The sequence below is a fragment of the Neovison vison genome, chromosome 4 (genome assembly GCF_020171115.1).
Source record: "Neovison vison isolate M4711 chromosome 4, ASM_NN_V1, whole genome shotgun sequence".
Taxonomy (NCBI): Eukaryota; Metazoa; Chordata; class Mammalia; order Carnivora; family Mustelidae; genus Neogale; species Neogale vison.
The window spans coordinates 160,037,485-160,063,151 of record NC_058094.1 but is presented as its reverse complement, the minus strand read 5'-3'; the positions used below and the strand labels follow the sequence as shown (position 1 = coordinate 160,063,151).

Genomic DNA, 25,667 nt, shown 5'->3' with positions numbered 1-25,667 from the left:
CTCCATGGGGAGTCTGCTTCGCTCTCTGACCTTCTCCTCGCTCATGCTCTCTCTCACTGTCTCTCTCTCTCAAATAAATAAATAAAATCTTTAAAAAAAAAAAAAAACTGAATTTATACCAGTACTTTATCTGGTTGTTTTGGATTTATTTGGTTGCCCTTAGTATATTTAGCTGTTTTAAATACCATAAGAGTAGGGGGACCTGGGTGGCTTAGTCGTTAAGTGTCTACCGTCTGCTCAGGTCATGATCCTAAGGTCCTGGGATTGAGCCGCGCATCAGGCTCCCTGCTCAGCGGGAGGCCTACTCCTCCCCCTTCTTCTCCCCCTGGTTGTGTTCTCTCTCACTCTGTCTGTCTCTCTCAAATAAATTAAATTTAAAAAACAAATAAATACCATAAGAGTATCCTAACTTTTTTATCCTGAGTATAGGTCCATAGTCCTTCAGTCCGGATGTTGTTAAATCCTGCTGCCTAACACTCTCATGAAGAACAGTAGACTCACCTCCAAGAAATCGAGCACATTCTTTTTAGACTTAAGTGACAGATTTCACACTTTTAAAACATTGCCAGTTTTCAACCTAAAATCAGTGAACCCTCGTCTGGTATTTCCTAAAGAAAAGTTCTGGGAAAGCTTTTTTATTTTTTTTTTTATTTTTAAGGTTTTATTTACTTATTTGATAGGAGACCACAAGTAGGCAGAGAGGCAAGCAGAGGGGTGGGGGTGGGGAAGCAGCCTCTCCGCTGAGCAGAGAGCCCAAAGTGGGGCTGGATCCCAGGACCCTGAAATCATGACAGAAGCCAAAGGCAGAGGAAAGCTTTTTTGTTCCAAATGTGTTTGTCTTTATTTTAAAATTCATTGTTAAATTTTATTTAAAATGTGTAAGAATGTAGTGTACTAAATTCTAAAAATCATTTTAGTACATTTTCTTCCTTGCCATAGTGAAAGCCAGCAAACACAGACCAGGAGTTGTTTGTTCTCTGTTAGGATTTGACAATAGGCAGGAGTTAGCACAGTTGTTATTTTGGCCGGCGTTGGCATGGTCACAGCATGCTTTTTTACAGTCAGATACAAGTTAGAGGGGTCAAGTGGGATTTTACATTTCTCTAGGAGCTCCCAGATTACAGTCTCTCTTTGGAGATCATGAGAGGGTGCTTAGAGTTTTTGTTCTCTAATTTTTTTTTTAAGATTTATTTATTAATTTTAGAACACACACAAGCAGGGGGAGAGGTTCAGAAGAATCTCAAGCAGACTCCCTGGTGAAAGAGGATCACATTTTAGGGCTCCCTTCTATATCCCCAAGATCATGACCTGAGCTGAAACCAAGAGCCAGATGCCCAACTGACTGAGCCACCCAGGCACCCCTTAGAGTTTTTAAAGGAGCTTACACTCTTTGGAGGAGCAATTATTTGTAGCCTAGAAAAATACTTTATTTCAGTGTAAAAATAAAGTTTTTTATCATCTTATTTCTCAGTTATGTGTTGAGATATGAAGGAAACATTTTCAACTGTACAGTTTGTGCTGAGGAAAAATAAATGACAGTAATATCAAGTACTACTCTAAGTGGTATTTAGCCCTAAAAAGAATAAATGTTTGAATTCCTGTATATTTCAGATCACAATAACATTAATAACATCCCTGCATTTGTATTGAGTGGTAACAACCATTGCTGCATATTTTCCAATCACTTGAGAACCTTCTGTGTTTGGTTGCTGGAATGTTGCCATGGTCACATTCTGTTGGGCAGAGAGTAGTGAACTGTGGAACCAGTGGCAATCCAGGACACATAGGCCTGGAACTAGGGTATCTGAGAATTGTGCAGTGTGTTGAAGCCACACTTGGCATGGACCAGAAGGCTCTGAAGAAGCTGGTGGAATCCATCAGTAATACTGTCAAGAACTGTAAGTACTGACCAGACACCCAACACTGTCTGAACATCTTTATTCCATCAGATAGAAACATTGATTGACCTATTTGACATCAACAAGTTCTTGGTAACCTTCAAAATAGAGTTTCTCTAATTTCAATATTTTGGCCATTAAAAAAAATAGATCATAAGTGAACTTACAAGATCCCTGCACTTACACTGAAAATATTTAGTATTTTAATCCTAAAATGTGTATGTGGAAAAGTTAATTTGAGAACTTAAATGACAGCGTACATGTGAAAGGACTATCTGCCAACCATGTACTGATTCTGTTACAGTCTGAAATTTGATAAGAGATTTTAGACTCTAAAGGTTTACTCTAAAGGTTTTCCCTAAGTTTTCTGGCACAAAACCTGTAGAGGTATTGGATTGACAGAGCTACAGAAGATATTTTAGATGCTGAAGAAATACAGTACATGGCAAGTGCTTATTAAAATTAATGTAACAGATTTGGGAGGATTCCTTGCCCTGATTGCCCTGATAGACCTTAGAAAGTAATCGTCTGTATTTTGTCTCTCGGTCAATGCAACAAACCGTCCTGACTCAGAATTATGAGAATGGCCTCAGTGGAACAGTCACCACCTTAAGATCTCCTTGTAGACTTAATTGAGTTTTCTTTTACACCAGGTGTGTTTTTAATGACTTGCGTTCCTCAGGCACTTCTAGGGCCTGTTTTTCCAATCCTGCTGTCAGACAGCCCTTAAAGTCCCATCTGGCAGATTTAACCAATGTTGAATATGCTATCTTCTGTTTGCTGTTTTCTGAACAACCTGAGTTTCATAACATTCAAAAAGCGATTTTGCAGACTTTCACAATCTAATCTCTCCCTATCCTAAAGACTATTTTCATTAATATCTGCTACTCAAATTTGTGTTCAATACCTAATTTGTTACTTGAAAACAACTCTCTGAAAGTCTGTAGGTTATGAATATGTAATACTAGACCAGACTGATACTCCATATAGTCTCCTTCTAAGAGGATACTTAACAGTTATGTGATAAGAGGAATGAGTGAGTGGCATTCCTTTCTGAAGTGTTGATGCTAAGTTATGATCAAAAGTTCAAGACGTAGGGGTTCCTGGGTGGTTCAGTGGATTAAGCCTCTGCCTTTGGCTCGGGTCATGATCCCAGGGTCCTGGGATCAAGCCCTGCATCAGGCTCTCTGCTCAGTGGGGAGCCTGCTTCCCCCTCTCTCTTACTGCCTCTCTGCCTACTTGTGATCTCTGTCAAATAAATAAATGAAATCTTAAAAAAAAAAAAAAACAAAAACAAAATTCAGGCTGTAGCTATTCAGCAGTGTAACCAGATTACTATTTCACACTCCAATTATTTAACTCATGTTTATTGAGCTCTTCATTGGGAAGATGCTGTGCTGAACAGTTTATGTTTATCTTCAATTCTCAAACCCAATGAGGTAGGTGACATTTTCCATGTTTTCAGATGAGGAAACCCAAGTCTTAGATTGTCTGAAATTAAAGTGGACTTTTCTAGTGGAGGCAAAAATAGAACTCAGGTAAGTCTGATGCCAGAACCTGCTCTCAATTTTTCTCAAAGCTACTGATAAGCATTCTAGACTCATATGGTCATTCTGTATAGTACTGTCCCATAGAAAGTGCAGAATGAAAGTTGAATTTGGCTCACTTCTTGGGTCCTTCGTTGAGACCAGGACAGACATTGGCCTCTCAGGACTGGAATTTAGTTTTGTTGCAGTTGTTGTCTTAAGGTTTTATTTTTAAGTAATTTCTACAACCCAACATGGGGCTCCAGTTCACAACCCCAAGATCAAGAGTCGCATGCTCTCCCAACTGAAAGCCAGATGCCCCTGGAATGGAGTTCTTAATAGGTAGGTGTGGGGAGGGCTAATAACTAGTGCCATCTTGGCCTCCTTTCAAGAAAGGACTGTCTTGGGGCAGCTGGCTGGAATAAAACATTCAAGAGCTAGAGCTGCATTGTCCAGTACAGTAACCATTAGCTATGGGTGGCTGTTATCTAAAAAAATATTTTAAGTAATCTCTATGATGCGGCTTGAACTCGTGATGCTGAGATGAAGAGTCGTTGCATGCTTTAGCAACCAAGCCAGCCAGGTGCCTCATTTTTTTAAAATATATGTATGACTATTTAAATGTGATTTAAAATTAAGTAGGATTTTTTTAAACCTTTAATCTAGTGGGGGTGGCAGATCATTACCTCAGGACATAATAAATGGCTTCATGGGTATGCAGCCTGTGCATTGTCACAGGGCCCCATGCTTAGTTTAATGCTCTGCTAACACTGACTTAATGTTTTGAGTTTTGCCTTGGGCCCACAAATTCTGTAGTTTATCTTGGCTAGGTACTTCTTTCTCATAGTATGGTAGGAATATCTCCACCATCAGAATTACCTAAAGAGTCATATTGAAAATGCAGATTCCTGGATACCACCCTAGGTACGTTTAAAAATCTGTAAGTGGGGGCCTAGCATCCAGATCATTGACTCCGTGTATTAGACACACTTAAGCTTAAGAATTCCTGATCAAAATTATCTTTTCCAAGTGAAACTTCAGTTTTATGAGTTCAGTCTTTTTTTTTAAATTATTTTAAATTTACACATTAAGTTGCATGTTCACACATCCTTGGCAATCTGGCTTTGTGTGTGTGCATATATGTGTGTGTATGTGTATTAAATCTTTTTTTGGTCTCTGTGGAATTTGAAACCTAGCTGATTTATTGTCTTGGTATTATTTCTCACATTGATGATTAATTTTTTCCCTTAAGCCTTCAAAACTCTCATTTAGAAACAACTAATATGCAGGGGTTTCCATTACCTACTGCCTTATTTTGTGCTTTAAACACAGAAAATTATACTTTTTTCTTCCTTCTTCAGAATCGTAAATAATACTACTAACTACATGGTGGCTGTCTTCCCTTAGAATTTTTTTTTAATTTAAAATTCAATTAGCCAACATATATCTTAAGTTTCATGAAACTTCAGTTCTATCACCCTAATAATCTCAATTTGACTGATAGGAGTTGACCCAGTCTTTTTCACAGTGTTGTTTAGCCACAATTTTTACACTTACATAGATCAAAAAAAATTTTTTTTAAGCTAACTGAAGAATTTTAAAACTTCCCAATAATTTCTTGTTTGATTCAAGTGATTATCTTGCCATCAAGAAGCTACTTTGAACTCTGACTCATCCAGTATATCCCTTTACCTCTCCTGTTTATAATGGGTTATCCTTTATTTCAGCAAACATTTGAGAACCTACTATGGTGCTTGGCACTACTGGATACTGAGTAGATAATTAATTCAAGGGTAAGAGGTTTTTCTCAAATGCCTTGCTAAAATCCAAATCCTTCACGAGCTGCATTTCTCTGATCCACTCCTACCAAGAGGAGGAAATAGGTTAAATCTACTATGATAAACTCTTGTGAATTCAAGAGCCCCTGGGTATTCATGAATCTTTTAATTCAATTGATCATCTCTTCTGGACTTAGCCCAGGACCACCTAGATACCCAGTAGCCCAATATTTACCTTTCACTTTGTGAGACATAACATGGGCCAATATGTATGCATATATAGGTTAGTATGCATACGTATTTTCCAGCTATGTCTGCTGAGAGGGCTTGGAAATATTCTGCCTTCCCCCATTATTTTTTAAGAATATAACCTAATATTTATTAATACAGCGACATTTTTTCATGGACAATGGTGATTTTTAAGGGAAGGGATCTCAAAATACATAAGTCTCAGATAATACATTATTTGATCATGTTGACACAGTTTCTTTGAGAACGCATCACTTTGTGAATATTCCTGTTTTTGTTTTTGTTTTTGTTTTTAGGTGGAGAGTATCAATAAAGTTTTTTTTTTTAAGATTTTTTTTTTTTTTTAATTTGAGAGAGAGAGAGACAGTGAGAGAGAGCACGAGCGAGGAGAAGGTCAGAGAGCGAAGCAGACTCCCCATGGAGCTGGGAGCCTGATGTGGGACTCGATCCCGGGACTCCAGGATCACGCCCTGAGCCGGAGGCAGTTGTTTAACCAACTGCGCCACCCAGGCGTCCCTATCAATAAAGTCTTAAAAGGAGGCAAATTCAACCTTCCCATTTCTCAATTTTGTCACATTCTGTTTAGGCCATATTATGTATTGGGCTTAGAAATATTAATACCCCAATAATAACCAGCACACCCAGTGCCTAGGCCTTGGTGTCTAAATGCCAGTCTCCAATAAAAAGAACCAGGATTCCTTGAAGAAGTAGCTTCACAGAGTGTAGAAGGAAACCCTACACCGCACCTGTATGTTTCTCTTTTACTCTGACATTACTACCAAATACCACGTTTACACTTCTGACATTTCTGGTCTCCAACAACTGTGTGGGTTTTTCCCAGAAAGGAATTTTCTGGGACATCCCAGCGATTTTTTAATCCTGACACTAACTGAGATGGCATCAGATCCCGTAAGTTGAGTTCAGTTCCATAAGACTGTCTCCCACTTCAGATGACCATCACAAGTCCAGGTTGTTTTATCTTCATTTCTGACTGACTGGCTATAAATTGGAAGTCCAATTAATTTGCTAGAGCAGCTCACAGAACTAAGAAAAATAGTTTAATAAATTACTGATTTATTATAAAGGGATATAATCGGGAAGAGCTAGATGGAAGAGATGCATAGGGCAAGGTATGTGGGAAAGAGCATGGAGCTTCCATTCTCTTTGCCAGGATATTCATATGTTCACCAACCTAGAAGCTCCCTGAACACTATTTTGGGATCTCCATGAAGGTTTCATCACATAGGCTTCATAGATAATATTAACTCAAGAGCCAACCCTTCTGAGAACAGGGGATGGGGCTGAAAGTTCCAAGCTTTCAATCAACACTTTGGTCTTTCTGGTGACCGGCTCCCATCCAGAAGTTACTAGCAGTCACCTCATTAGAACAAAAGATTCCTATTACCCCTCCACCCCAATGTTCTAAGAGATTTAGGAGCTTTGTGTTGAGAACCAGGGTCAATGACTAAATTTAACAAAAGATACTCCTACTGTTCACATCATTTAGGAAATTCCAAGAGTTTGGGGAGCTATGTGTCAGGAACCAGGGACAGGGACCAATATATATATTCTCTGTTATCTCACACAGAGGTGATATGAGATTAGCCTGATAAGTAGTACCAGGAAGCAAAGAGGTGAAAAAGCCAGTGGGTTGTGCTATGTGAAACATACAAGAGCCAACTCAAACTCCTAATGGCCAAAACTAGAACAATTTGAGTAAGAAGATTAACAATTATTACAAATAAGTATTATTTGAGTCTCTGCCACCCCCCACCCCATAGTGACATAAATAATTGAGTAAGTAAATGGGGAAAAGATCTCTTTCTTTCAGGAGAACTCCAAATAATAGTATAGCTGCTCCTTTCCAAGTAGTGGGATTCCATTTTACTTGAATAGTTGGCTTCTAAAGAATAAATTGCGGGGGGGCGGGGAATAGATTGTGGAAAGGGAAAACAATAACTAGAGTGGAGAACCCTGTAGACTAGCTTAACCAAGTGATCAAAGTTATCAGCCGTTAACCTTCTTAATATGTATCACCCTGACATGTGAGAAGAACAACAATTTATCTCTGATAGTTTTCACCAAAACACCTAACCACGGTCTAATTGTGAGAAAAACATTAGGCAAACACAAACTGAGGAACGTTATGCAAAATAAAATACCAAGATCACAAAGACTGAAAACTATCACAGATTTGAAGAGACATGACAACCAAGTTTATCCTAGCTTGGATTCTGGAACCCCCAAAGAGGACTTAAGTAGGAAAAGTGGTAAAATCTTTAGTTTAGTTAATAATAATAATGTGCCAATGTTAGCATATTTGTTTTGACAACTGTATCATGGTTCTGTAAGGTGTTAACAGGGAGAGAATGAAGATTTTATGCAAACTTTATCATCATTGCTTCTCTTTCGTGAATCTAAAATTATTCCAAAATAAATAACATGGGCCAATCTCTAGGACCTCACCATCCTCATTCACATGTGATCTTTCACATAGAATTTACCATGGTTCCTTGACCTCACGAGTAAGGTTTTAAGATGTAATGAAATGTGAGCTTACATGGATAAAACCCAGAGAAAGTACCTGCTAAAGACTGGGCCTAAAATCCTTAATAGCTGTGTTGAATGACTTGTTAGTATTTGACTCAGAGCAGCTCCTGACTCAAAACCTCCCTTTCCTCAGGGATCCATTTTCACATTGTTGGTGCTAACATTTCCACTTGTTGATAATTCTCTCCCTCAGAACCAAGCAGGACTATCAGACAATCATTAACATACTCTGGACTCCATATAGTGCATCCACACTTGAGCTTCCTTTTTCTTCATATTCAAGAAGGAAGAGGAGGAGGCAGTTTTCAAGTTTTCAGCCTCAGAGCAGCTGCATCCCCTTCTGTGACCTGGCCTTGAAAAGTCACCTTGCCTTATTTCCACTGAGCTCTACTGGTTGAAACAGTCTCACTCACACACACACACACACACACACACACACACACCCTACTCCCTCCTAGTTTCAAGTAAAGGAGAGACCCCCATCTCTCAGAAGAATATCAAAATAATTGTACAAAGAGCATATGGCATGGGAAGGACTGTTAAAATTGTTTTTGGGAAGACAGTCTTGTCATATCTCAACTCCCCATTCATCAGGTAGTTTCAAGAATCTACTGCCAAAATGTTCTCCCTTAAAGATTTTTATTTATTTATCAGAGAGCAAGAGAGCTTAAGCAAGGGGAGCAGCAGGCAGAACAGGCAGAGGGAGAAGCAGACTCCCTGATGAGCAAGGAGCCAAATGCAGGATTCAATCCCAGGACCCTGCGGTCATGACCTGAGCCGAAGGCAGACCCCTTATTATTATTTTTTTTTTCTTTTGGAAGATGTTTTATTTATTTATTTTTGGAAGCTATTTTATTTTATTTATTTTTTTATTAATTTATTTATTTTCAGCATAACAGTATTCATTATTTTTTCACCAAACCCAGTGCTCCATGCGATCCGTGCCCTCTATAATACCCACCACCTGGTACCCCAACCTCCCACCCCCCTGCCACTTCAAACCCCTCAGACTGTTTTTCAGAGTCCATAGTCTCTCATGATTCACCTCCCCTTCCAATTTACCCCAACTCCCTTCTCTTCTCTAACACCCCTTGTCCTCCATGCTATTTGTTATGCTCCACAAATAAGTGAAGCCATATGATAATTGACTCTCTCTGCTTGACTTATTTCACTCAGCATAATCTCTTCCAGTCCCGTCCATGTTGCTACAAAAGTTGGGTATTCATCCTTTCTGATGGAGGCATAATACTCCATAGTGTATATGAACCACATTTTCCTTATCCATTCGTCCGTTGAAGGGCATCTTGGTTCTTTCCATAGTTTGGCGACCGTGGCCATTGCTGCTATAAATATTGGGGTGTACAGATGGCCCTTCTTTTCACGACATCTGTATCTTTGGGGTAAATACCCAGGAGTGCAATTGCAGGGCCATAGGGAAGTTCTATTTTTAATTTCTTGAGGAATCTCCACACTGCTCTCCAAAGAGGCTGCACCAACTTGCATTCCCACCCACAGTGTAAGAGGGTTCCCCTTTCTCCACATCCCCTCCAGCACATGTTGTTTCCTGTCTTGCTAATTTTGGCCATTCTAACTGGTGTAAGATGATATCTCAGTGTGCTTTTAATTTGAATCTCCCTGAGGGCTAGTGATGATGAACATTTTTTCATGTGTCTGATAGCCATTTGTATGTCTTGATTGGAGAAGTGTCTGTTCATATCTTCTGCCCATTTTTTGATATGTTTGCCTGTTTCGTGTGTGTTGAGTTTGAGGAGTTCATTATAGATCCTGGATATCAACCTTTTGTCTGTACTGTCATTTGCAAATATCTTCTCCCATTCTGTGGGTTGCCTCTTTGTTTTTTTGACTGTTTCCTTTGCTGTGCAGAAGATTTTGATTTTGATGAAGTCCCAAAAGTTTATTTTCGTTTTTGTTTCCTTTGCCTTTGGAGACATATCTTGAAAGAAGTTGCTGTGGCTGATATCGAAGAGATTACTGCCTATGTTCTCCTCTAGGATTCTGATGGATTCCTGTCTCACGTTGAGGCCTTTTATCCATTTTGAGTTGATCTTTGTGTACGGTGTAAGAGAATGGTCGAGTTTCATTCTTCTACATATAGCTGTCCAGTTTTCCCAGCACCATTTATTGAAGAGACTGTCTTTTTTCCACTGTATATTTTTTCCTGTTTTGTCGAAGATTAATTGACCATAGAGTTGAGGGTCCATATCAGGGCTCTCTACTCTGTTCCACTGGTCTATGTGTCTGTTTTTATGCCAGTACCATGCTGTCTTGGTGATCACAGCTTTGTAATAAAGCTTGAAATCAGGTAAGGTGATGCTGCCAGCTTTATTTTTGTTTTTCAACATTTCCTTAGCGATTCGGGGTCTCTTCTGATTCCATACAAATTTTAGGATTATTTGCTCCAGCTCTTTGAAGAATGCCGGTGGAATTTTGATCGGAATGGCATTAAAAGTATAGATTGCTCTAGGCAGTATAGACATTTTAACAATGTTTATTCTTCCGATCAAAGAGCATGGAATGGTCTTCCATCTTTTTGTGTCTTCTTCAATTTCTTTCATGAGTGTTCTATAGTTCCTCAAGTACAGATCCTTTACCTCTTTGGTTAGGTTTATTCCCAGGTATCTTATGGTTCTTGGTGCTATAGTAAATGGAATCGATTCTCTAATTTCCCTTTCTGTATTTTCATTGTTAGTGTATAAGAAAGCCACTGATTTCTGCACATTGACTTTGTATCCTGCCATGTTGCTGAATTGCTGTATGAGTTCTAGTAGTTTGGGGATGGAGTCTTTTGGGTTTTCCATATAAAGAATCATGTCATCTGCGAATAGAGTGAGTTTGACTTCTTCATTACCAATTTGGATACCTGTTATTTCTCTTTGTTGTCTGATTGCTGTTGCTAGGACTTCTAATACTATGTTGAACAAGAGTGGTGAGAGTGGGCATCCTTGTCTTGTTCCTGATCTCAACGGGAAGGCTGCAAGCTTTTTCCCATTGAGGATGATATTTGCTGTGGGTCTTTCATAGATAGATTTGATGAGGTTCAGGAATGTTCCCTCTATCCCTAAACTTCGAAGTGTTTTAATCAGGAACGGATGCTGGATTTTGTCAAATGCTTTTTCTGCATCAATTGAGAGGACCATGTGGTTCTTCTCTCTTCTCATATTAATTTGTTTTATCACATTGATTGATTTGTGACTGTTGAACCATCCTTGTAGCCCAGGGATGAATCCCACCTGGTCATGGTGGATAATCTTTTTAATGTGTTGTTGGATCCTGTTGGCTAGGATCTTGTTGAGAATCTTAGCATCCATATTCATCAGTGATATTGGTCTGAAATTCTCCTTTTTGGTAGGGTCTTTGCCTGGTTTGGGGATCAGGGTAATGCTGGCTTCATAGAAATAGTCTGGAAGTTTTCTTTCTGCTTCAATTTTTTGAAACAGCTTCAGGAGAATAGGTGTTATTTCTTCTTTGAAAGTTTTGTAGAATTCCCCAGGGAATCCATCAGGTCCTGGGCTTTTGTTTTTTGGGAGGTTTCTGATCACTGCTTCAATCTCGTTACTAGATATCAGTCTATTCAGGTTGTCGATTTGTTCGTGGTTCAGTTTTGGGAGTTTATAGTTTTCCAGGAATGCATTCATTTCATCTAGGTTGCTAAGCTTATTGGCATATAACTGTTCGTAATAACTTCTGATGATTGTTTCTACTTCCTTGGTGTTAGTTGTGATCTCTCCCTTCTCATTCATAATTTTATGAATTTGGGCTTTCTCTCTTTTCTTTTGGATTAGTGCAGCCAATGGATTATCGATCTTATTGATTCTTTCAAAAAACCAGCTTCTAGTTTCATTGATACGTTCTACTGTATCTCTGGTTTCTCCCTCATTGATCTCAGCTCTAATCTTGATGATTTCCCTTCTTATGTGTGGAGTTGGTTTGATTTGTTGTTGATTCTCCAGTTCTTTAAGGTGTAGAGACAGCTGGTGTATTCTGGATTTTTCAGTTTTTTTGAGGGAGGCTTGGTTGGCTATGTATTTCCCCCTTAGGACCTCCTTTGCTGTATCCCATAGGTTTTGGACCGAAGTGTCTTCATTCTTATTGGTTTCCATGAATTGTTTCGTTCTTCTTTGATCTCCTGGTTGATCCAAGCATTCTGCAAGGTGGCCTTTAGCTTCCAGGTGTTTGAGTCCCTTCTGAACTTTTCTTTGTGATTGAGAGGCAGACCCCTTATTGACTGAGCCACCCAGGCATCCCACGTGTTCTCCCTGAAGTGCAAATACGATCCTGTTAAATTGCCAGGGAAATTTTCCAGAAACTCCTCATTGTCTGTAAAGTCAAGTCTGCCATCTAGCTGCACAACACCATTTGCAGCTAGTTCTCAGAACATACCTCCAAGCTGCCTCCTCTGACAAATGCTTACTTTGGCAGGCCTTATCTCAAATGACGCCTCCTTGGGACTTTTAATTTCCTCCTGCCTACTCCAATTGATTATTCCTTCCTTTGGGTCACCACCAAACACCATCAATCGTAGTGCTTGTCATACTTGCAGCACTTTTTTTTTTTTTTTAAATCTTAGCCAAAGTGCAACAACTTGGTGAGCAGCAAGCATGGTGTATGCATTGCCTGGTTCACAAGAGGCTCTTAATAAATGGTTATTGGAGGGTGCCTGGGTGGCTCAGTGGGTTAAGCCACTGCCTTCGGCTCAGGTCATGATCTCAGGGTCCTGGGATCAAGTCCTGCATCAGCAGAGAGCCTGCTTCCCTCTATCTTTCTCTCTCTCTGCCTGCCTCTCCATCTACTTGTCATCTCTCTTTGTCAAATAAATAAATAAAATCTTTAAAAAATATAAATGGTTATTGGATGAATAAAAATGACCTGTATGTCATATTTCAGTTACACTGTGGAGCTTGAGAATCTAACTCAGTTCATCAAACAGTATTAGTAAGCACCTTTGTAATTCCTTATTCTTCAGATTTTGTCAACCATTCCCCTAAGAACCAAACTGTTCTGACCATCGTAGAAACCCTAATGTTGTAAACTGTGTATGTGCTGTGTGTTGTCATTGATTTCAGTTGGGGGACATGAAATCATCTCAGACAGCATCTAAAATTCCTCCCCACCTTCTCTATAAAAAGAAAGTAGGAGGCAGGGGTTGGAGAAGAAAAAAGAAATAATAACCAGCTTTCCTTCCTAGCTTTTCTGGTTCTTTCAAATAATCTTTGATTCATAGAATTGGGTTTTCAGAAACTGAAAAGAATCTCAAAGATCATCTAGGACAATACCCAGTTTTATAGGTGAGGACTCTGACCATTAAGAAGCTATATGACTTGTCTAAGTCCCCTCTTTAGGTAAGAAATGAAGGGGAATCTAGGCACTTTAGTACCGCCCCACCCACTAAATCTAATTCCTTAATTCTAAGTCCTGAAAATGCATTAGAATATTATTTGACAGAGAGAGAGCACTTCTTTAAAAAATACCCTTTTCCCAAGTCTAGACTGAAATCTAGGCGTATGAATGTTGGAATATTGGAAATTTCTATTTGAAAATTAGTCACCAAGTCCTACTGATTTTCTCTAACTTCTCAGGCCCTTTCCCAGTCTCTGACCTTATTTCCACCTCCCTAACCAAAGCCCTATCACTCCAAGCCTGGTTTCTATGCTTCCAGTTTTCCCCTTAAATATAATTTTGCTACATGAATTTTCCTTTTTTTTTCCAATTTATTTATTTTCAGAAAAACAGTATTCATTATTTTTTCACCACACCCAGTGCTCCATGCAAGCCGTGCCCTCCATAATACCCACCACCTGGTACCCCAACCTCCCACCCCCCTGCCACTTCAAACCCCTCAGACTGTTTTTCAGAGTCCATAGTCTCTCATGGTTCACCTCCCCTTCCAATTTACCCAAATTCCCTACTCCTCTCTAACGCCCCTTGTCCTCCATGCTATTTGTTATGCTCCACAAATAAGTGAAACCATATGATAATTGACTCTCTCTGCTTGACTGATTTCACTCAGCATAATCTCTTCCAGTCCCGTCCATGTTGCTACAAAAGTTGGGTATTCATCCTTTCTGATGGAGGCATAATACTCCATAGTGTATATGGACCACATCTTCCTTATCCATTCATCCGTTGAAGGGCTTCTTGGTTCTTTCCATAGTTTGGCGACCGTGGCCATTGCTGCTATAAACATTGGGGTACAGATGGCCCTTCTTTTCACGACATCTGTATCTTTGGGGTAAATACCCAGGAGTGCAATTGCAGGGTCGTAGGGAAGCTCTATTTTTAATTTCTTGAGGAATCTCCACACTGTTCTCCAAAGAGGCTGCACCAACTTGCATTCCCACCAACAGTGTAAGAGGGTTCCCCTTTCTCCACATCCTCTCCAACACATGTTGTTTCCTGTTTTGTTAATTTTGGCCATTCTAACTGGTATAAGGTGATATCTCAATGTGGTTTTAATTTGAATCTCCCTGAGGGCTAATGATGATGAGCATTTTTTCATGTGTCTGATAGCCATTTGTATGTCTTGATTGGAGAAGTGTCTGTTCATATCTTCTGCCCATTTTTTGATGTGTTTGTCTGTTTCGTGTGTGTTGAGTTTGAGGAGTTCATTATAGATCCTGGATATCAACCTTTTGTCTGTACTGTCATTTGCAAATATCTTCTCCCATTCTGTGGGTTGCCTCTTTGTTTTTTTGACTGTTTCCTTTGCTGTGCAGAAGTTTTTGATTTTGATGAAGTCCCAGAAGTTTATTTTCGCTTTTGTTTCCTTTGCCTTTGGAGACGTATCTTGAAAGAAGTTGCTGTGGCTGATATCGAAGAGATTACTGCCTATGTTCTCCTCTAAGATTCTGATAGATTCCTGTCTCACGTTGAGGTCTTTTATCCATTTTGAGTTGATCTTTGTGTACGGTGTAAGAGAATGGTCGAGTTTCATTCTTCTACATATAGCTGTCCAGTTTTCCCAGCACCATTTATTGAAGAGACTGTCTTTTTTCCACTGTATATTTTTTCCTGTTTTGTCGAAGATTAATTGACCATAGAGTTGAGGGTCCATATCAGGGCTCTCTACTCTGTTCCACTGGTCTATGTGTCTGTTTTTATGCCAGTACCATGCTGTCTTGGTGATCACAGCTTTGTAATAAAGCTTGAAATCAGGTAAGGTGATGCTGCCAGCTTTATTTTTGTTTTTCAACATTTCCTTAGCGATTCGGGGTCTCTTCTGATTCCATACAAATTTTAGGATTATTTGCTCCAGCTCTTTGAAGAATGCCGGTGGAATTTTGATCGGAATGGCATTAAAAGTATAGATTGCTCTAGGCAGTATAGACATTTTAACAATGTTTATTCTTCCGATCCAAGAGCATGGAATGGTCTTCCATCTTTTTGTGTCTTCTTCAATTTCTTTCATGAGTGTTCTATAGTTCCTCAAGTACAGATCCTTTACCTCTTTAGTTAGGTTTATTCCAAGGTATCTTATGGTTCTTGGTGCTATAGTAAATGGAATCGATTCTCTAATTTCCCTTTCTGTATTTTCATTGTTAGTGTATAAGAAAGCCACTGATTTCTGCACATTGACTTTGTATCCTGCCACGTTGCTGAATTGCTGTATGAGTTCTAGTAGTTTGGGGATGGAGTCTTTTGGGTTTTCCATATAAAGAATCATGTCATCTGCAAATAGACAGAGTTTGACTTCTTCATTACCAATTTGGATACCTTTTATTTCTCTCTGTTGTCTGATTGCTGTTGCTAGGACTTCTAATACTATGTTGAACAAGAGTGGTGAGAGTGGGCATCCTTGTCTTGTTCCTGATCTCAACGGGAAGGCTGCAAGCTTTTTCCCATTGAGGATGATATTTGCTGTGGGTCTTTCATAGATAGATTTGATGAGGTTCAGGAATGTTCCCTCTATCCCTAAACTTCGAAGTGTTTTAATCAGGAACGGATGTTGGATTTTGTCAAATGCTTTTTCTGCATCAATTGAGAGGACCATGTGGTTCTTCTCTCTTCTCATATTAATTTGTTGTATCACATTGATTGATTTGCAAATGTTGAACCATCCTTGTAGCCCAGGGATGAATCCCACCTGATCATGGTGGATAATCTTTTTAATGTGCTGTTGGATCCTGTTGGCTAGGATCTTGTTGAGAATCTTAGCATCCATATTCATCAGTGATATTGGTCTGAAATTCTCCTTTTTGGTAGGGTCCTTGCCTGGTTTGGGGATCAGGGTAATGCTGGCTTCATAGAAAGAGTCTGGAAGTTTTCCTTCTGCTTCAATTTTTTGAAACAGCTTCAGGAAAATAGGTGTTATTTCTTCTTTGAAGGTTTGGTAGAATTCCCCAGGGAATCCGTCAGGTCCTGGGCTCTTGTTTTTTGGGAGGTTTTTGATCACTGATTCAATCTCTTTATTAGATATCAGTCTATTCAGGTTGTCGATTTCTTCCTGGTTCAATTTTGGTGGTTCATATTTTTCCAGGAATGCATCCATTTCATCTAGGTTGCTAAGCTTATTGGCATATAACTGTTCGTAATAACTTCTGATGATTGTTTCTACTTCCTTGGCGTTAATTGTGATCTCTCCCTTTTCATTCATAATTTTATGAATTTGGGATTTCTCTCTTTTCTTTCGGATTAGTGTAGCCAGTGGCTTATCGATCTTATTGATTCTTTCAAAAAACCAGCTTCTAGTTTCATTGATACGTTCTACTGTATCTCTGGTTTCTCCCTCATTGATCTCAGCTCTAATCTTGATGATTTCCCTTCTTATGTGTGGAGTTGGTTTGATTTGTTGTTGATCCTCCAGTTCTTTAAGGTGTCGAGACAGCTGGTGTGTTCTGGATTTTTCAATTTTTTTGAGCGAAGCTTGGATGGCTATATATTTTCCCCTTAGGACCGCCTTTGCTGTATCCCATAGGTTTTGGACCGAAGTGTCTTCATTCCCATTGGTTTCCATGAATTGTTTCAGTTCTTTTTTGATCTCCTGGTTGATCCAAGCATTCTTAAGCAAGGTGGTCTTTAGCTTCCAGGTGTTTGAGTTCCTTCGGAACTTTTCCTTGTGATTGAGCTCCAGTTTCAAAGCATTGTGATCTGAGAATATGCAGGGAATAATCTCGGTCTTTTGGTATCGGTTGAGTCCTGATTTGTGACCCAGTATGTGGTCTATTCTGGAGAAGGTTCCGTGTGCACTTGAGAAGAATGAGTATTCTGCTGTTTTAGGGTGGAATGTTCTCTATATATCTATGAGGTCCATATGGTCCAATGTGTCATTCAATGCTCTTGTTTCTTTATTGATTTTCTGCTTCGATGATCTGTCTAATTCTGAAAGAGGCGTGTTAAGATCTCCTACGACTAGTGTATTCATATCAATATGACTCTTTATCTTGATTAACAGTTTTCTTAAGTAATTGGCTGCTCCCATATTGGGAGCATAGATATTTACAATTGTTAGATCATCTTGGTGGATAGTCCCTTTAAGGATTATGTAGTGTCCTTCTGTATCTCTGACTACAGTCTTTAGTTTGAAGTCTAATTTATCTGATATGAGAATCGCTACCCCAGCCCTCTTTTGAGTCCCATTGGCATGAAAGATGCTTCTCCACCCCTTCACTTTCAGTCTGCGTGTATCTTTAGGTTCAAAATGGGTCTCTTGTAGACAGCATATGGATGGGTCCTGTCATTTTATCCAATCTGCAACCCTGTGCCGTTTTATGGGTGCATTTAGGCCATTCACATTGAGAGTGATTATTGATAGATACGTTTTTATTGACATCGAGTTACCTTTGAAGTCTTTCTTTCTGTAGACTGTCTCTATATTTCTGTTCAATGCTATTCTTGGGATTTTTCCTCTTTTATAGAACCCCCCTTAATATTTCCTGCAGTGTCGGCTTGGTGGTTGCATAGTCTTTTAAGCCTTGCCGGTCTTGGAAACTCTTTATCTCTCCATCCATTTTGAATGTCAGTCTTGCTGGATAAAGTATTCTTGGCTGCATGTTCTTCTCATTTAGTGCCCTGAATATATCTTGCCAGCCTCTTCTGGCTTGCCAGGTCTCTGTGGACAGGTCTGACGTTATTCTGATGGGCTTCCCTCTGTAAGTAAGGAGCCTCTTTGCCCTGGCGGCTTTCAAGAGATTATACCTACAATTATAATTTCTCAATTTGACTATCAGGTGTCGTGATGTTTTTTTGGAGTGTATAATCTTGGGTGGAGACCGTTCAGCCTCTAGTACATGAACGCTGGTTTCATTCGCGAGATTCGGAAAGTTTTCATGAAGGACTTGTTCCATGATATCTTCTAGACTTCTGTCTTTCTCCTCCCCTTCAGGAATTCCAATAATTCTGACGTTGGAACGCTTCATGGCATCATTTATTTCCCTGATTCTGCTTTCGTGGGATCTAAGCTGTTTGTTCCAGGCTTCCTCCTGATCCTTTCTCTCTATCTGTTTGTCTTTCAGATCACTAATTGTATCTTCTGTCTCAGTTACCCTAGCTTTGAGAGAGTTTAGATTAGATTGGAACTCATTGAGAGCATTGTGGACCTCCTCCCTGGTAGCTTTAAGCTCCGCCCTAACATTGTGAACATCCTGTCTGGTCGCTTTCAGTTCGGCCCTAATCAATTCTGTTTGGTCATTCATGGCTTTCTCCAACCTAGCTATTGCCTGGATAACTGTTAGCCTGAATTCTCTTTCCGACATATTGTCTATGTTGATAGCCGTTAGCTCTGTTGCAGAAGGTCCATCCTCTGTATTTTTCTTCTGTTGGGCATTCCTCCTCCTAGTCATTTTGGTGGGAGAAGACTGAACAGATGTAGCTGGATGTATCAACTCTGGTGCAGTCAAGGTGCACCCTGGAACACTTCCTGATCTCCATCTCAGAGAGAAGCCTCAGTCTGGGTGCAGAAGCTGAATAAATTCCCCCTTGGACGCTGGCAGTGCAGGTTCCACGTTGCAGACCCTGGGGGCGCAGGATCTTTTGCTCGTCCCCAAAGCCAAGGCAGTGGCGGCTGTCTGGGAGCTCCTGACCGCCAGAGAGGTTCCAAGCAGCGATCGCACACTGAGATTTTGCCGCCGGCCCGGGCTGGGAGTGTCCGGCTTGTGCGCACCTCTTTTCAGAGGCGGCTGTGGGTCGGGCGCGCGTCTGGGGCACCGAGAACGGGGCTCTGGTCTGTAAGCCGCAGGCTGGGCTTTTGCGCGCCTCTGTCCGGGGAAGAGTTACGGCCGCGGGCGGCTTAGACTTTGAAACAATGGTGCAGGTCAAGAAGCGCCCCCGGGCCTTAGTGACCCAGGAGAGCTCGATGGATGTGCGCGCGCCTCTCAAGCTTTGTGGTAGGGCTAGTGCGCGTTCTGCAGACCAGCGCAGCTCCCATCCCCTCACAGGAGCCGGAACCCCACGCTCTGGGGCGCGCTGGCGGCTTAGGGACCAGGAGCCGGTTTCTCCGCCGCACTCTCTCTGCCTCTGCGCCGGGGAGGCCGTCTGGGACCGGGGACTTAAGCCCCTGTCCCTAGCCGCCCCGATTCCCACAATTTCCCCCCGCAATCCTTTGCTCTTTTGGAGTGCTTTCAACCAGTCTCCAAGTTAATGCTGGTCCCCAGACGCAGGGCACTCTCGCTTGTACTGGGGTATGACTTTCCCACCGGTCGCCTCTGGTGGCTCCCTCCCCCTTTTGTTTATCTTCTGATATCAGTCCGCAGTTCCCACTCCGCTTTACCTGCTCACTGGCGTCTTCTGCCCCTGTAGAGATCCAGACCTGTATAATTCTAATCTCAGGCTGATTTCATGGGTGATCGGAGTTCTTTGGTAGGTAATCAGCTCACTTTGGGGTACCAGCTGAAAAGATGCCTCTTCCTAGTACCCCGCCATCTTGTCCCCCCCCTACATGAATTTTCCTAAACCACTTTTCCACCCTTAGGTCCTAGAAGAATCAACCCAGCTCTTGTTTAAAAGCTAATTCCAGGAAGCCTAGGTGGCTCAGTGGGTGAAGCATCTGCCTTTGGCTCAGGTCATGATCCTGGGGTCCTGGGTTGGAGCCCTGTGTTGGGCCCCCTGCTCAGTGGGGAGTCTGCTCCTCCCACTCCCTTTACTCCTCCTCCCTGCTCTCTCTCTCTCAAATAAACAAATAAAACCTTTTTTTTTTTAATTTGACAGAGAGAGAACACAAGCAGGGGGAGTGGCAGGGGGAGAGGGAAAAGCAGACTCCCCACTGAGCGGGGAGCCTGATGTGGGGCTCAATCCCAGGACCCCCTGAACTGTAGGCAGACACTTAAACGACTGAGCCACCCAGATGCCCCAATAAATAAAACTCTTTAAGTAAATAAAAAAATAAAAGCTAATTTGTGGGCCTGATGTTAGCGATCCTGACTTGGTAGTTCTGGGGCAAGACATGGGACTCTGGATTAAACAAACAGTGGAGAGGGGGTTGATTCTCTCTTATAGATGGTCCATGGGAAAATCATTCCTCCAGTAAAATGCAGTTAATGCTTGAACAACCTGGAGGTTAAAAGCACCAACACCCATACAGTTGAAAATCCATGTTTGACTCCCCCAAACCTTAACTACCAATAGCCTATTACTGACCTTGCTTATAAAGTCAATTAACATATTTCATATATTTTATGTATTATATACTACATGCATAAAGTAAGTAAAATGTTATTAAGAAAGTCATAAGAGAATGGGGCACCTTGGTGGCTCAGTTGGTTGAGCCTTCAACTCTTGATTTCAGCTCAGGTCATGATCACAAGGTCGTGAGATTGGGCTCTGGGCATGGAGACTTAAGATTCTTTCCCTCTCTCTCAACCTCTCCCCACTCTCTCTCTCGAAAGAAAGAAAGAAAGAAAGAGAAAATCATAACAGAAAATACTTTTACAGTACTGTACTATGTTTATTTTTTTAAGTCACATTTAAGTGGACCCGCAGTTTGAACGTATGTGGTTCAAGTCAACTGTAAATGTTAATTTTCTGACTAGGCTTTCAAGGCCCTCTGCCATTAACCCATCCTCTTCAATCTTGTATTCTCACTTCTCAACTTGCTGTGCTCCCAGTAAAGCATGTTCAAACCTGACAGCAGTTCTAAGTCTTTCCTTTACCCATGTTTTCTCTCCCTGGAATTCTCTGTTGTACTTCCCTCAACACATTCCTTCCCGTATAAATACTATGCATATCTATAATGGTGAGTGTTAGAATTACATAATTTTTCATTTACATACTCTCTTATGAGACTTCTTGGTGACTCCCAGAAAGGTAAGCTCTCAAGTAACAAGTCATGTCCTACTTTCTAAACACTAGAGCATCTAGCAGCACGGGGACAAAAGAACTGCTTAGTAAAATATTTTTTATTAGATTGGAGTACTCAAGGACTAAGTCTAAGCTGTATTTATTTGTATTTTTATTTTTCAGTCAAAAAAAGTGAAGTAGAGTGTCTCCTACGACTTTTTCACAGCTTGGTGGAAAGAGCTAATGTAAGACTTAATAACTTCGGACTAGACCGTAACGCGTTTCGAGTGATCCTGCACAACATATTTGGGATGACTGATGATATGCTAATGAACAGGGGTAAGAGTCTTTTTTTTTTTTTTAAAGATTTTTTATTTATTTATTTGACAGAGAGAGATCACAAGCAGGCAGAGAGGCAGGCAGAGAGAGAGAGAGAGGAGGAAGCAGGCTTCCTGCTGAGCAGAGAGCCCGATGCGGGACTCGATCCCAGGACCCTGAGATCATGACCTGAGCCGAAGGCAGCGGCTTAACCCACTGAGCCACCCAGGCACCCAGGGGTAAGAGTCTTAAGAAACTGAAATGGGCCAAGCCGAGATGGCAATATATATGCTGTACATACTACTCTGTGGCAAATATATATTTGTAATGACAAATTTATAGATGCCAAATTTATATATATATATATATATGTGTGTGTATTCAGTTGTCATCAAAGACTCTAAATTTCTTCAAAAAGATAGATTTATTTATTTATTTAGAGGGATCATGCATGTTGGGGGGAGGGACAGAGGAAAGGGAAAGGGACAAGCAGATTCTATGCTCAGCAGAAACCCATCACAGAGCACAAAGCCCCTCCGGGAGCTTGGGGGTTGATCCCACAACCCCCAGATCATGACCTGAGCCAAAATCAAGAGTTGGGTGCTCAGCTGACTAAACCACACAGGTGCCTCTTGAATTTTTCAGTGTCAAACTAGAAAGATTTAATTGTGGTAAGACAAAACAAAGGTTGATTTGATTATACGATGGTTTTTAATAAAAACTCACTCAGAATTTCTTATCTTGTAGCTGTACCACTTTGAGAAATAACCAGCAATGAACTAAATAAGCTGACAGGTATTTTTTTTTTTTTTTAGTTAAGCATATGGCTTTTTATTCATGATGTCTTTGGATTCATATGCTATAGACATGTAAACTATTAAATTACTTCTTCCTCTTCTTAAAAATACTGTATCAGGGGACGCCTGGGTGGCTCTGTCATTAAGTGTCTGCCTTTGGCTCAGGTCATGATCCCAGGGTCCTGGGATCGAGCCCTGCATAGGCTCCCTGCTCGGTGGGAAGTCTGCTTCTAACTCTCCCACTCCCCCTGCCTGTGTTCCCTCTCTTGCTGAGTCTCTCTCTGTCAAATAAATAAATAAAATCTTGAAAATAAAAAAATACTGAATCAGTGGGGTGCCTGGGTGGTTCAATTGGTTAAGCAACTGCCTTTGGCTTAGGTCATGATCCTGGAGTCCTGGAATGGAGTCCTGCATTGGGCTCCATGCTCTCTAAGAAGTCAGCTTCTCCCTATGGCCCTCTCCCCTCTCATGCTCTGTCTCACTTTCTCTCAAATAAATAAGCAAAATCTTAAAAAAAAAACAAAACACTGTATCAGTACAAAAAATGCTAATTACTCATTATACTGAAAAAAAAAGACAAGATTTTTTTTTTTAAGATTTTATTTATTTATTTGACAGAGAAATCACAAGTAGGTAGAGAGGCAGGCAGAGAGAGAGAGAGAGGAGGAAGCAGGCTCCCTGCTGAGCAGAGAGCCCGATGCAGGACTCGATCCCAGAACCCTGAGATCATGACCTGAGCTGAAGGCAGAGGCTTAACCCACTGAGCCACTCAGGCGCCCCAAAAGACAAGATCTTATATTTAAAATAGAAAATTATTTAATGTGATCTAGTTTCACTAGCAAATTTTTCATGTTCAATTTGTTAAGTTTGACCTAGGTATGTACGTTGAGACCATAATCATAATGAAAATAATTAACATTACCACTAAAAGAGTCAATAACACTTTACTTTCTATAGCATACTAAGATTTCTCTAGTAATTTTAAAAATAGATGTTATTTGGGGCACCTGGGTGGCTCAGTGGGTTAAAGCCTCTGCCTTCGGCGCAGGTCATGATCCCAAAGGTCCTGGGATCAAGCCCCGCATGGGGCTCTCTGCTCAGCAGGGATCCTGCTTCCCTTCCTCTCTCTCTGCCTGCCTCTTTGCCTGCTTGTGATCTCTGTCTGTCAAATAAATAAATAAATAAAATCTTTAAAAAAATTATGTTATTTTAGTAATTTATCTTTAGGTATTATATATTTAAATATAAATTCTGTTATATTTAGAACAGAATTTTGTCACGCTTTTAAAATGCATTTTTATTTATATTATTATTATTTTTTAAAGTAATCTCTAGGGGCACCTGGGTGGCTCAGTGGGTTGAGCCTCTGCCTTCAGCTCAGGTCATGATCCCAGAGTCCTGGGATGGAGCCCTGCATCAGGCTTTCTGCTCAGCAGGGGGCCTCCTTCCTCCTCTCCCTCTGCCTCTCTGCCTACTTGTGATCTCTCTCTCTCTGTCAAATAAATAAATAAAATCTTGAGGACAGCATCGCCAGCCCCTCCCCCAAGTGCTGCTTGCAGCACCCCTCTCTCCCTAATAGCCATACTCTCCGACTAAGCCATAGTCTTAGCCGGAGCCTGGCCTGTAACTTATAAAGTGCAACCTCGCGCTCTATCCCCAGCTCCGGAAACTCTCCACGGACCTTATTTTTATACAAGATTAATAAAGATGTTTGCAAAATAAATAAATAAATAAATAAATAAAATCTTCTAAAAAAAAAAGTAATCTCTACATTCAGTGTGGGGTTTGAATTCATGACCGCAAGATCAAGAGTCACATGCAAGCCAACTCAGCTAGCCAGGTTTCCCCTTTGCTACTCTTTTTATTTATTGATTTTTTACAGATTTATTTATATATTTTAGAGAGAAACACACAGAGAAGATAGAGCACGAGCTGGGAGAAGTGCAGAGGGAGAGGAAAGAGAAAAACTCAAGCAGACTCCCCACTGAACACGAAGTTGCTGTGGGGCTCGATCCCAGGACCCTGAGATCATGACCTGAGCCAAAATCAAGAGCCAGCTACTCACCTGAGCCACCCAGGCGCCCCTGCCACTCTTTTTAGAATAAAAAGTATCCTCATCTTGATTAGCTCCACTGTTGCTATTCTTGGCTCATAGTAAATGTACAAAACATCACAAGTGAAGTTCATCATTGATCATGGAGGAGAATTAATTTTTTCTTTCTATAAAAATCTGGAAGGAACATATTTCCAATAATTTTGATTCTTTTTTTTTAAGATTTTATTTATTTATTTGACAGAGAGAGATCACAATCAGGCAGAAAGGCAGGCAGAGAGAGAGGGGGGGAAGCAGGCTCCCTGCTGAGCAGAGAGCCCACTGTGGGGCTTGATCCCAGGACCCTGAGATCATGACCTGAGCTGAAGGCAGTGGCTTAACCCACTGAGCCACCCAGGGGCCCCTAATTTTGATTCTTTTAAGAAAGACTATGCTAAAACCTTTTTTTCCCCTCAATTTGGGAGAAAAGTCTCTCAGTGTGTTTTTTTGTTTTTATTTTGGAAGAAAGTTTTAAAAACCTTTCCATATATACATACTTATGAATTATAAAATAACTATAAATTGCAATATGCTTCTACGGTGTTTTTCTTTCAGTATTTTTTGCATTTGACAAAGACAATGATAACTGCATAAATGCGAAAGAGTGGGTTAAAGGATTATCAGTGTTTCTTCGAGGGACTTTTGAAGAAAAGCTCAAGTGTAAGATTTCTATATGTGATTACTGACTTAGTAATAATATACATTGTCAATTTTGTATTTAATGAATAAATGTTTTTTTTTTAAGATTTTATTTATTTGACAGAGAGAGATTACAAGTAGGCAGAGAGGCAGGCAGAGAGAGAGAGAGGAGGAAGCAGGCTCCCCGCTGAGCAGAGAGCCCGATGCGGGACCCGATCCCAGGACCCTGAGATCATGACCTGAGCCGAAGGCAGCGGCTTAACCCACTGAGCCACCCAGGCGCCCTGAATAAATGTTTTTTAAAAATATGAAATCCATGTTCTCTGTAGCAGCCTTTCAAAAATAGCTCATAGCAGTTTAAAAAAAATCAAAATATGAAATGGGTAGCCTACTTCACGGGAGAGTCTCTAGTCCCAGGAACCCCAAACACTTCCTTCACTGGTTCTATAATGCCTAAATGTCAGCAGGATCACTCTCCGGCTTAAGGCCCAGGCCAAGACCAGCAAGTCAACTTGTTTTTCAGCTAGAGTTTGCCAACTCTAATCAGCCAGCAAGGTTAGTCAATGATTTTGTGGCTGCCTGTGGGCTCAGCA

General features: G+C 40.7%; 1 protein-coding gene across 1 annotated transcript in view; it reads left to right on the top strand.

Annotated features, from left to right (window-relative positions):
- The first annotated feature begins 1,714 nt into the window (after nt 1–1,714).
- LOC122904811 (EF-hand calcium-binding domain-containing protein 1-like) overlaps nt 1,715–25,667 on the top strand; it is a 34,474-nt gene continuing 10,521 nt past the window's right edge. Inside the window, exons 1-3 of the mRNA XM_044246022.1 lie at nt 1,715–1,898; nt 21,412–21,567; nt 24,991–25,095. Of these exons, the coding sequence (XP_044101957.1) occupies nt 1,715–1,898; nt 21,412–21,567; nt 24,991–25,095 (445 nt within the window). The remainder of the gene's footprint in view (nt 1,899–21,411; nt 21,568–24,990; nt 25,096–25,667) is intronic.